The following is a 13,578-nucleotide window of genomic DNA, read 5'->3' as shown; positions in this document are numbered from 1 at the left end:
ATGTGATATTACTGATGGTAAAATAGAAAGCCATGGGGATTAGATAGAAAAAAAATCTATTTTGAAACTTATATTTACAAAACTTAGTTTCAATTAGTATAAAAATACAATTAGTATAAAAATAAATAACATCAAATGTGGTCAAACTAGTGGAAAAGCATAAACCATACTTTATAATAATTATTCAAATTTACAAAAATAAGGCAAATTTAAATGGATGGATATTATTATTACAAAAATAAGTAGAATTTTAGGAAGCTTATTAAGAAGAACAAAATCGTATTTCCAATATTATGGGCTATTGATACAATGTTGATGCTGCTAGGTTGTAAATTTTTATTGATTCATATACGGTATTAGATTTAAACGAAGTTGCGAAATTTAGATGCTAGTAGCTTACCATCTTGCAAGAGTGATCTACTACAAGAATTTTAGCGAGCAAATTACATATGTAGTATATGGAACAATGCCCGCGTGAAAAACTCAACAACATATGAACCATAATAGTTCATAATAACAAAATCGTTCTCAGAGGCCGAAGGCAATAGAAGTTTATTATCGCTTTCTTAAGACTTCGTTCTTGTAACGCTCGACAGTATAATTGTGTTTGTGGAGTGGTAGCAAACGGTTTTGTCCCAGCTATTAATTGCCTTCAGAATATTCTGTCTACTTCCACTACATCAACTTTCACAATTTGTAACGCACGTTTTGAAAACAAAGTTAGCAGTATCTGGAAAAGATAACTGTGTGAGATGATGTAGTAGTAGTAATTCAGTATGAATACCATCAGCAATTTCATAAATTCCAATTTATGTTTGCATTAACTAGAAAATGTTTTATTATACATTTTTATGTCAAAATTGAATGGATAATTATATTAAATTGAAATTATTTTATATTAACTAAAAGATTAATTGCATTGACGAATTTTTTATATTTCAATTTGAAACTTTGATAAAAGTAATCCTTATTTTTGTAAATTATAAATTCTTTTCAAGTAACAAAACCATAACAACAACGCCATCAATTGTATGTACAGGAAAATTAACATATGGCAGCGAATAGTGGCGGAGATAATAATGACTCCACATATGTTGATTACAAACTCTACATGAAAACAAAATCTATTGCTGATTGAAAATGCATCATTGATTCAAATTATAAATATTGAGAATTAAAAAAAATATTAATCAAGTTTTTTTCAATCTGAAATGCAATTTCACTGGAATTGTCCTTGACATAGAAGACTAATTTTTAGAAATTATAATTAGTAAATGTTGCATTGCTAAAGCTCGATGGATTTTTATCAATAAAATCCATATCTATAAAATGTGTATCTTTAATAAATTCTCCATGTACCAGCTGATTCTATTGTGTTTACAACCGGTAAAAGATGTGTTTTTAATATAATAATAATAGTTACTACTACCAACAGACATTTATGTAATGACTGAATACACGGCACTACAAAATCTCATGGATTGATACCTTGTACATGACAGATCTTTTAGATCTCAGTGAATCATCACCCTATCAAGTAGAGATACCTTAGTAGCATCGATAAACAAAAAGAGAAATTTGAGTATCAACCAGAATCTGAAACATAATCCCAAAAAATATTGAGGTATTTGTATTCACTTAAAGACATGTAACACTGTAGTAAAATGTAAAACTGAGCTTTTTCTTAATCTGTAGCGGAAAATTTATTAAGCAACATAACAAAAAGAGGGGACAGAAATTGAATCATAAGACATGAACGATATGATGGATTACTCCTAATCAAAATTTGAGAATTAAGAAATTTCTACATTTCTATTGATGTTGATTCTAATACATTCATTCGTAATTTAAATTTGATATATTTATATTATTTGTTAACCTAATGGATCAAATGGATCAAATTTTTTGAATTGGGTGTTCAATATACTTTAGCTACACAAGACTTCTATTTTAATTAGAATTATTCTCAATTCAAAATGTACGAAACAGACAATAATAAAATTTCTACAGTAAATTGACTTAAGCAATGATTTTGTTTTATTGAGACTTTGCTACTTTCTGAATTCAAATTTTTTTATTTAATTAATGGAAGACATGTATAAGGGAGTTTTCTAATTATCTTCAGTTCTTTGTTTATACAAAAATTAACTTGTTTTTACTTAAAAATAATCTTGGGAGTTCACTTATTACAAATATTTACATCAACTCCCAATAGCACATACAGGATATCTAAACGATAAGGTAAATATATATTATTCTGTTATAAGATATAAGATACGAACAACAAAACACAAAGAAAAATAGAAATTACTGTATAATAGATGATTAGGTAATCCTAAATTACATATAAACACAAAATTATACTGTCTTCAGAGATCTACGGTTACAGTTATCTTTCAGTCTCTGAAGAAAATGACTTAATTATAGAAATGCGCGTCAATGTAACTGTGAGTGTTAACCCATTAACGCCTACTGATTCCATATGGTATCCCAAATAATCTCCCCCTTCTACGACGATTTCTTTTGCACGCCTTGTAAGCAGTTGCTTCTAATTTTCTATTATTTCTATATCAAGTGGTTTTGTTGTGTACAAAACATTGGATATGTATTTATTGCTCATGAATGATACAATATTACTGCATATAACTAATATGAAAACTTCTAATACAGGAGGTTCTCTAATATTTCTAAAGTCACTGATACCATATGGTATCAGTGACTTGGCGTTTTTGAACAATAATGACTTTAACATAATTTGATAATCAAAAATACTCCTATCATTCCAGAAGAAGTTTTTCGCTTTTGCAAGCTTGGAATATGTTAAATGACGATGATGACTTGCTCCAACAAGTTGATGAAATATTTGCGATGCCACCTGATTCTTATGTCCTCACAGATGAGGATTCTGTTAATGAAGGAAGAAAGGCCAGAAAAAATTGAAGAGGAAAGTGAAGATACAAAAAAAAGTTTTAAATTCATCAGCTGGTCAAAATGATACACTATCGAGTTTGATGATATAGAAGAACTTAAGGGAGCAGACTTAAATAATGCGGATTTGGTTTTAGTGAGATTTATAGCTAAAAACAAAAAGGTACATTTCGTCAGCCAAATTTTGCAAATTTTAGAAGAGTCGATGGAAATGATTTCTTAAGATGGAAGGGCCAGAAAACTACTTTTCGTTCATCGTTGCCAACGATGAATTAATAAAAAAATTAAGAACTCTTCCAAAGACTGGAGCTACAAGATATTGTACAGATATAAGATCGAATGCACCCTAAGAATGGAAGCTTTCGGCAATTTCAAACAATTACTCATGAATCTTCTCTCTGTCTTTAAATTATCTTATTTCATATTCCATCGTTATTTGTAGGCTAACAAATAGCGACCCAAATGTGGAGGATACTTTTTCTTGCTTTCTCTTTGATTTTCAAAAATGTTAAAAACAATATTGTTTTAGTGCCAAATGCTCCCCTTCTTCCCCTATCTTTATTTTGGGATGATCTATCAGCTCTTGAAATTAACATTAACATAATTCTGGATCATTTTGTGTGTGACGATGAAATTGATAATATCATCTAAAATTGACTGTTTCGATTAGATATTTGTTAACTAGAAGTTTTGTTTTTTGAATACATTACACGAGAAGGATGAAAACAGCTTTACCTTTTCATTAGGATACCCTGTATACAAATGTATAGCAGATTCTGATGTCCTATACAACGAACACGAAATAAAGTAAATATCGTTTTTTTTTAAATCATATTATTTTAAATACTGAGTCCAATAATAAGTCGGGTAACGTTTCAGTTTATAAAATTCCTCCTCATTATAATAATAATATAAAAATGATTGATTTTTTAAAGTAATGACATTTTATGTTATAAATATTGACTCTAATAGAGTAACGTCATGAAATGATCAACTAATGATTATTGAAAAATTATTTGCAACTTCAAGTAACCTCATTTACAAAGATCGTTATATAGGAAGCAGAAATCCACGTCAAGGTGAACATATAAACTTAGACAAACTAATTAAAGCTTCGGATCAACAGGAAATTGTGAAATCAATTCCACTGAATTTTTTATCAAGGCAAATCTGGTTCCATTAGTAACTTTAATTGCATTTTATACCTCTGTGCTTCTTGTTCTTTTTTTCTTAATTTGATTTTATATTCTTCAATGGTTTTTCTAGCTTCAATTAATTGGTTCATAATTAATTCCATATCGGTTTTGGATGGGTTTTCTTTGTTAATGGTACTTGGTAATGTATACATTACATCTTCTACGGCCTATAACAGAATAATTGATTTTTACTAATTGTGCAAGAACATTCAATGAAAACTCAAAAAAACTGCACATGGAAAATTTCAGTAATAAAAATAACAAATCAAGAATAGATAAGAAAAACAAATGATTAATCTATGGGAATTGGCAGACACAGTTTAGATTGCTCAAACTTTGAAAATTGTTACCCTCTTTTAAATATGTAATGAAGGAAAGGAAGAAATAATTATCGCATTACTTTGATGATATAAAGTTTGTGAATTGAAATTTATCATCAAATAAGTCTTTTTAATGATGATCACTCTATTAGTAATAACAACCTACCAGACATAAACTAATGTTTACATTGTCTGTATTTTTAATTATTTTATGTATGTATAACAAATCTTAACTACAGACCTGTTTTGGGTTAAATGTGGCACTCATAATTTTGTACAAAATTCACAATATATGAATTTTAAAAATTCCGGAAAAATATTAAGCAAATATACTTATTAAATGTTAATAAAATGTTTTAGCAGGTTTGAGATTGTTTCTGTAGAAAAATAATTCATTTTCTGGATAAGATAATAGATTATTTTAGAAACAGGATTGATAAAATTATTATAAGTATTGAATGTTGTTAACTGTCTTTGAAGTAATGTTTCCACTGCATAAACCAGAAGATAATAGCATAAATAATGATTAGCTTTGAATTTATATAAATGTGTTAAGTTGATTTGTTTCTATTGTTTTCTTAACAAAATTCTAGGAAGAGCTGTTTTTTGTTTGATTGTTTACTTTCTAGAATTATTGAGAAATTCTTTTTTGGTTACCAGTTTGTTCATGAGCTAAGCATTTCGTTTATATTTAAAAGTCATAGTGAACAGAACAAAATAGTAAAAAGCAACTGTTAAATTAAAATAAATTATATAGGTTAGTTAAATATAGTGTAAGTGTTTAAATAAATTAAGTAAGAGACAGTGTTCATAAATTCACCCCACCGTTATAAATAGTTTGAATAAAAAAAATTACAATAATATCAAAATGAAATTTTAATAGCCCAAACGAACTTGACAAAAAGCAGATTTTATTTTATATAATCCTGAAAGGAGAGCTAGAGAGTGAATTGAACACTAGAACAAAAGTCAATAGTTTGGTTGCTTTGATGTAGAAACTGTTTCTCAGCAGGGCTAGGGTTAAGATGTCTTTCAGTAAATCCATTTGACTTAATCCTGGTGGTGGGGTAGAGCAAGTATTTAGCCCTTTATTTATTCAATTAGAAGGCTGTGACATATGCCTTCTTTGTATATATAGGTTGTATAACATTAGAATTTGTAGCAACGAATATACAAGGTGTTTCTAAATTCATGCGACAAAATTCAGGAGGTGATTGCTCAATGAAATGAAGGTGGGTCTTTCCCATAACAAAATTTCCTCACCCCACCCCTTTCCGAGATATTACTCTTAAAAGGTGATGACTGAAATTGAGTTCATTTTTATTTTCTAAAATTTCAATAAAACTAGAAATTCTGTAATTTTCGTACATTCGCAAAGGACTAACCACAGGTATTTTTTCAATATTCCTGTTACTTTATACAGGAGTGAAATTAGTAACCCTTACTTTATTGCATATCAAAACTTTTTTTTAAGATGAAGTTTGATAAAATAAAATTATTACTTAAAATCCTTGTTTTATCTAAAAATATTTTTTATTGTTAAAGTTTTTTACTAAAAATGTAATACAATTCATGATAAATGCTTAAAAGTAAGGGTTGCTAATTTCAGGTGCACCAAAATCACGAAAATTACAGCATTTCCAATTTCTAACTTTACTGGAATTTTAGAAAAAAAATGAAAACAGCTCAATTTCGGTCACCACATTTCAAGGATGATCTCTCGGAAAGGGGTACGTTGAGGAAATGTTATAAGAAAGACCCATCATAATTTCATACGAGTAATCACCTCCTGAATCTTGTCGCATGGATTTAGAAACCCTCTGTATATATATTATTCAAATATTTTATTTTAGCACATTATTTAGAATATCGATAATACTCACTGGGGTAATTGGTATAAGCTTATTTTTCTTCATAACCACTCTCTTGAATGTACCTTTTGTGGGTATTACTTTCAATTGTTTAAAAGTTTTATTACTATTTTGTGTCATTGCTAGAAATTGTTCTGGCGTCACTGATACTATTTTCTTATCCATATGTACAATTTGAGATTTTTTCTTCTGTTCGTTTTGTTTCACAGAATTCAAGACTTCCTTTCCAACATCTATAACGAAAATATCACTCATTATTCTAACATATAATTCAGCCACTTTGGTATTTCGATCATGAGGATTGAGATAAACTTAATCAACACAAATTATAGTATATAAGTTCCAGCATAAACATTATTAAAAAGTTCATTTTACACCTCTTACCCGTTAAAACAACAGAATGTCCACTTTCCATAACAGTATTTAGAATATGCCCATCATCATTTTCATCATTCTCCAACATTCTGATCCCGTGTTCTTCAAGTATTTTTAAAGAACTAGTTAGTATCGCCGGATCAACAGAAACATGTTGAACGAGTTGTTCATTTTCTTTTTCTATTCTTTCTTGATCCGTTTCCTGTTCTTCTTGTTCCACTACAAACAGAGAAAAAAGACAATGAAAGTGAAAGACCTAAGAATAGCGAGAAAACTAAGAGAAGCAATATAAAGAAATTCATTAGAAAAGTAGCAAATAAAAACTAAGAAGAAATAAATAAGAATCAATAAATTGGTAAGAAATAAATCAAATAGATTAAGGGGAAAAATTTAAAAAAAATACAAAGGGGGGATAATGGAATATTACAAATAAAAAAACCTCGAAGGGGGAAGATGGAAAAAGATGATGGAAGAAGTTAGTAGAATAGGGACCAAAGCTCTTAACTGATACTTGAAAAGGCAAAAGAAAATTAGAAAACCTAGAAATTAGAGAAAGAAAAACAATTCTTTAGGTTTTCTACCACGCAATTGAACTTTTCGAAAGAAAGTCTATAGAGTATAAATAAAACAATGAAATGAATACTGAATAATACCAGAAAAACGTCCCATTTCAAAAACAACTTTCAAGAGATGTATAGTGACAGACTAACAAAAATCAAAATTAGTCATTCTAGTAAATTCATATCCCATGCACAGTATTTATATACCCGATCAACTTCAGACACATACAGTGAGTGCCTAATATTTGAGCAGATAACTGAATAAGGGAGGCTATTTAAAAATTCTTCTGTACTTCTGTATTTTTCACAGCATTTGGATTCAATTTCATTAGTCTAGAATCAATTTTTCAAAAGAATAATGATCCAGAATTTTCATCTAAACCTAACTAGGAATTTCTAAGCAAGAAAAATATTTTTAAAATCATGCAATGGTTGTTTCAATCTCCTGACATTTCTTCAATCGAACTTGTTTCGATTGTAATCGAGAGAAGGGTGGAAAATCGATTAAGCATAATTTGTGGACACTATTACATTTAAACAAGTCTTTACTTGTTTAGACTAGTCCCTAATTTTATGAAAAGTACAAATAGTCTACATTGTTTATTGACGTGACAGTGCGTTTATATAATAAATGGGCGCTCAGGTTGTTCACCTGCATGTGATATTTAGGTACAAGGGAAGCAAGAGAATACCAACCTAGTACAAGCCTATTATTTGACTTCTTGGACCTTTTATCATTTTATCATGGATGGAGATGGCTGAATTTAAAGGAATAACCCTTTATCAAATAAATGACGAGATTTTAAAAATGGAAATCAATTAGGTAAAAAAACACTCTACGGTAATAGAATCAGAAGTGGATCAAAGTGGAAAGGTCGACGGACCTTATAAAAAAGTTTTCACTGATAATTTTGTTTTTAAATCAACAATTTGTTTTTTGTCTTTTTTTTCTAAAATTTTATCATGATTATCAATTATAAGTGAAGTTTCAAATTGTTCAAAAATTATATAGGAACTTGCAAGTTGAAACAATTGAGAATATAGCACGAAAATGGGGATAAAAAATGGTAGTAATGTCAAGGTTTCACGTAATCTTGGTCTGAAGATACATTTGAATAACTAGAAAAAATGTAGTAAGACAGGGAAACAATGTAACCCTTTGATATTTATTTTGATTCTTAGATAGAAAAGTTAGAGAAGAAGGAATATAACTAAATAGAATACTAGGATACAAAAAGTCAAACAATAAACTACAAACATAATGAGAATGAGAGTAAACGTTAATAAAATGAAGGTTATGATAATAAACCGAAGAAAAAACTATGAGTAAAATAGAAATAAATCCAATAATGGCAAGAAAACATTATAGAAAGAGATGCAGAATTAAAAAATTAAGCCACTAACTTAACAAGATTATACTATAACTTATGTTTAACTACACATATATTTACAAAGTAATCAATGTGCAGAGCTTGATGGATAACATTCAGAAGATGTGAAGAATTAAGCCCAATAGAAATCAAGATTTATAGACCACTGGTGCCTACAACTCCCTATTACACCTTGTGTTTATGTGTAATCCAAATGAAATGTAAATTTTTTTTAAAAACCACAGAATATATTTTTCTAACATTTTGATAGGGTTAAATTTTATTAATTACATTCAAGTTTAATATCATATTAACTTGTTAATAAAACAGATAATTTTAAAATAATACCTGTAATTTCCTGACTGGTTTCACCATCTATATCTTGATATTCCCCTTCAACTAGAATTGGTTCTAAAAATAAATTTCTTGTTAATTTAACAATATTGCAACTTTTGAATTGAAAACTTGTAACGTGACGAAAATATGAGATTTACAATAATAGTTGAGAATATTAAAAATTTGGCTACTGGATGCAGCAGCATCACAATAGGAGAGAAGATTATTTCTATCGACTTATTAAAAGTTATGGACTAGCTCAAATGATTTTAAGCCGATGCCAACGCAGTGCAAGAGAGACAACATAAGAAGGATGGAGCTAAAGTGGACAAATAATAGAAATTTATATCTGGAGGCTGGAGTTTATTTATTGCTTATGGTTAAATATGGTTAGAGTTCTAAAAAATGTTTAAGTGCCCTTTATCACTTAGTGTATTATCACCTGCCACTCATTTTATTTTGAGAAATTGATGATTGTAGTGACGTTTTGAGTGATTTTATTGAGAAATATTTGGTTCTTTGAGTTCAAGTATGCTTGAACTGGGAAGTGGCTAGAAAGAATAGAAGATGCAGAATAAAAATTAAATAACATTTTTCAAATAATAATGTTAACATCAGTAATAATTCTTTTTCTCCCAATAGGAATTAAACTTTTGTAATCATTGCAATCAAAACTGATTATGACCCCGACCTTAGGAATAAATGGTTAGTGGCTATAAGAAGAGACAATTTTAAACCAAGTGACTATACAGTGATTTGTGAAAAACAGTGCATGACGGGCGACTTTGAAGTTAATGAACTTGGGAATAGGGTTTTAAAAACAGGAAAAGTTCTTTATGTTTTTTAATTTAGTGTTAGATTTAATTATCGTATAAAGGAGGGCTGAGGAATATTTTTATAGGAAAGAATATCTTAATTTCATAGCAGCAATCACCTCCTGAATTTTGTTGCTTGAATTTAGAAACACCCTGTATAAACTATTATCATTGACTATAAACTCATCATTAAGATAAATTAGTTTTATGCTTCGTGACCTTGGCTTTAGTGAACACTATTAAATTTGTGCTTGTCTGTTCTGCAAAAGTACAGTATAATATAATTCTTTAGTGCTTTATGTCGATGTACCTTCTATATCATCTTCAAAGGAGATGCATAGTAATTTAACCGAATGTCTTGATTGAAAGGTGAATATTGTGTCAAAGAAATCTTATCCTTAAAAACATTTATTGGAAGTATACCACAGCTCAATAGGGATATCTTAATAGCCAGAGTATACTACACATCTTAATCATTCATTTTGATTTTCTCAGTTTGATTATGATCATGAGTTTTATCAATTTATAAATTAAATTGAATGAAGGTACCATTTTTCATATATTCTGTATTTGAATGTCAATAATTAATATACTGTTCATCATCATTATTCATTCATCATTGGTCCCGACTTTCTCTATTCTTTTCTGTTTCTGCATTTTGCTTTTCAGTCTACTGTTCCTAGGATTCTGGTATCTTCTTCAATTTTGTTTCTCCATGTATTTCTTGGTTTCTGCCTCTATTTAGTCTTGTATAGTTCTTGGTATTTTTCTCTCGATCAACTTCAGATCTCTTTCCTTTTTATTTGTAACTGCTGTTTCCATGGCGTAACCAATCACTAATGTTTTATATATTTTTATTTTGATCTTTTTACTAATATTCTTGCTTTTGAGAACTTGTATGGGGATACAACTTCCAATACATATTTATGTATCCTTAGATGACCCAGTTTTTCTGCTTCTATTTCCAGTTTGCTGATTGCCTTTTTTAGTTTTTATTCTTTCTTCTTTTAGTTTTTAGTTCTTCTCTACATACATCATTAATAAGGACGTTTTTGCTCTGACCACATATCCCAATTCAACTTGACCATAAAGTGTTTTGATCTTTGTGTTTTTCTTCTCCTCCACTCTTTTTGCTCCTGCACTCCTCAGAAAATCTCTCTTAGTACCTTTCCTTCTTTTTCGTTCATGATCCAACACTTGTTGCGATATAGCACCATTTGTTGTATAACTGTCTTGTAAATGCATAACTTGGCGACTCTTGAAATATCTTTTGATCTTAATAGTCCTTTGGTTGCTACTGTCACTCCATTCAAACTACAGGACCTTATCAAATCTATACACCCTCTTGTGCTCTGTCGTCACTTTTAATTGGTTGGAGTTATTAAAATCTCTTCCAATCTCCATATGTTTAGTCTTTTGCTCATTTTTACCAATATGCTTGGTTTTGAGTAACTTTTTATTTTTTCCAAATGTTAGGATATCTTTTCCGTATTTTCTCACTTCACTCTAAATGAGGATACAGTTTCAAATACGTATTTCTGTGTGTTTACATAGTCCATTCATTTTTTGTCTTATCTTGCTATCTTATGTATTTGTTTTTTTTTTCGGTTTATTTCTAGACAAACTTTTCTTGCTTTTGTTTCCAGTTTTTTTATTGCCTTTATTAGTTCTTTTCTTGTATTAGCCAATATTGTTACAATATATGTGTATGCTACAACTTGTATTTGATCTGTTATAATATTTTTATTATTTAATTTTGGTTTTCTCATTAAGTTTACTTAAATCATATCAGAGTTTGAGATATTGAGTTGCCTTGTTTGACTCCTTTGTTAATATTTATTTCTTCTGTTGTGTTCCCATATATCTTATATTGTCTTTCATGTTATATAATATAATTTCTATTAATACTATACCGTTAATCATATCAAAATGCACTCACCTGCAAATACTGTAAAATTGTTGACATCATTACCTATTGTCTCAAGTTCCATATTATCAGTATATATTTGATTATTTTCATTTTCAGATTCATTTGCATTATACTGTAAAACTAAATTTTGAGCAGCTAATGTAGAATCGTTTAAGGCTCCAACTAAAAGTTGTTCAATATCAGATCTACCAGTTTGTTGTGCTATCATTATTGGTGTCACATCAAATTTATTTGTAACTTCAATTAAAGCATTATTCCTGAGTAGATGTGCTACAACATCAATATGACTATTTTGTACTGCCCAATGGAGAGGTGTCATATCTAACTGGAATATAATTAACAATTGTGAACTTGACTGTTTATTCAATATAAAAAGGTATTCACCAGCACAAATACTTACTAAATCTCTACAGTTGATATCTGCACCATGCTCAAGTAATATTTCCACAATATTTATATGGCCTTCATAACATGCCATATGTAAAGGAGTCCTATCAACTTTTGTACGAGCATCTTTAGAAATTCCTGCTCTCAACAGTATTTCTGTTATTTCGAAGTGATTATTTTGTGCAGATAAGTGAAGTGGACTTGTTCCTAACTACAAAAATGGTTTATTTTCATTATTATTACTTATTCCTATTAGCAATACCATGAAAGTTATAACTATAATTATAATAGAATGGATTCAAAGTAATAGAAAAGACAATGTACTAATATTAAAAGTAAAAATAAGTTATTATTGTATCATTCATTATCTAATTCATTTTAAAAACGTAACTATTTAAACGATAAAATATCTTACCCAATCAGCAGTAAATGGAGCCCCTTTAGTTAATAACTGTTTCACTTTTTCTACACTACCGTCTGATGCTGCTTTTAGAAGTTGTTTTCCCAATTCATTCACTGGCACTGAATGCTGTGAAATTAACCTTCCATCCCAATGAATCTGAAACAGTATAATTTTTTACTGAACATATACAATTTTAAAATATATATCTATTGCTTCTTACAGGTATTAATTCAGATACTCTATTGTTATTGTTTGGGACAGTTGTGGATATAATATATTTGGCTCGTTGAGTATTTTGGCCGTTTTCTACGACTCCTTCAAATTTCATCATTTCCTGAAAAATATGACAAAATCATTTTTATGTTTATGTTATGAATTAGTAAGGTTAGATTGTAAACAACAGAATCAATTTTTTGAATTTTTTGTTGGCAATAGACAACAGGAAAATCACCATCTTGAATTTCAAGAAGATGGGGTTTCCTCTTCCTGTGCTAACGGAAGTGAGACAATACAGCAGCCATTTCTATTGATTTTTTTTAAGATTCCATAAAAATAAACCTAAATACTCACAGTATATATTATATAAATTCAATTTCTTGATATCTTTTTCAATAATATATCGAAAGACTATGCCTGCATGGTCGTAAACAATGTGACGCTACCATTTTCTGCTTCGCCATCTGTCGTTAAGTCAAAGTAAAACATGACTGAATCAATTAAATATAAGCGGGATATTTAAAAAAATGAAGATCATTACATTATATCAATGGCCGTCCTTAGATGTCATTATTCATGATATATCAGAGTATGATGATTTGTAATGTTTATGTTTATATTAAACCCAATTTTTATATATATTTCACACAATCCTTTTCAATATTCTGTGTTAAATGATACATAAAGCATGCCTTCAGAAATACAGGAGAACAAAACAAATTAAAATGATGTGTAATTAGAAATTATATAAGTTGCGTAATCTATCATAAACATTATATATATAATTCGAATACACTCATTGAATTCAAATCATCATTTTAAAATTTTACATCTCTAATACGTAGGCAACACTCATACTTCTTTAAACACA

The 13,578-nt window shown here is 29.0% G+C and overlaps 1 protein-coding gene across 1 annotated transcript; it reads right to left on the bottom strand.

Annotated features, from left to right (window-relative positions):
- Positions 1-57: 57 nt before the first annotated feature.
- On the bottom strand, positions 58-13,184 carry LOC130440789 (GA-binding protein subunit beta-1). Its single transcript, XM_056774118.1, has 9 exons — positions 13,062-13,184; positions 12,712-12,825; positions 12,504-12,647; positions 12,102-12,299; positions 11,711-12,026; positions 8,969-9,031; positions 6,700-6,909; positions 6,328-6,548; positions 58-4,291 (listed from the first exon to the last, which is right to left on the bottom strand). The coding sequence occupies exons 2-9, from the start codon at positions 12,820-12,822 to the stop codon at positions 4,088-4,090; spliced, it is 1,467 nt and encodes a 488-aa protein (XP_056630096.1). The 5' UTR covers positions 12,823-12,825; positions 13,062-13,184; the 3' UTR covers positions 58-4,087.
- Between the last annotated feature and the right edge of the window lie 394 nt (positions 13,185-13,578).

This window comes from Diorhabda sublineata, chromosome 2 (assembly GCF_026230105.1).
Source record: "Diorhabda sublineata isolate icDioSubl1.1 chromosome 2, icDioSubl1.1, whole genome shotgun sequence".
Lineage (NCBI taxonomy): Eukaryota > Metazoa > Arthropoda > Insecta > Coleoptera > Chrysomelidae > Diorhabda > Diorhabda sublineata.
The sequence above is the reverse complement of the archived record's forward strand: the minus strand, read 5'-3'. Positions and strand labels throughout refer to the sequence as shown.

Excerpts from the sequence above, each read along its gene's own strand:
- LOC130440789 (XM_056774118.1), bottom strand. The coding sequence starts at position 12,822 with ATGATGAAATTTGAAGGAGTCGTAGAAAACGGCCAAAATACTCAACGA. Across the intron at positions 6,910-8,968 it reads AACCAGTCAGGAAATTACAG|TGGAACAAGAAGAACAGGAA; the intron begins GTATTATTTTAA and ends CTCTGTTTGTAG. Across the intron at positions 4,292-6,327 it reads AGCTTATACCAATTACCCCA|GCCGTAGAAGATGTAATGTA; the intron begins GTGAGTATTATC and ends ATTCTGTTATAG.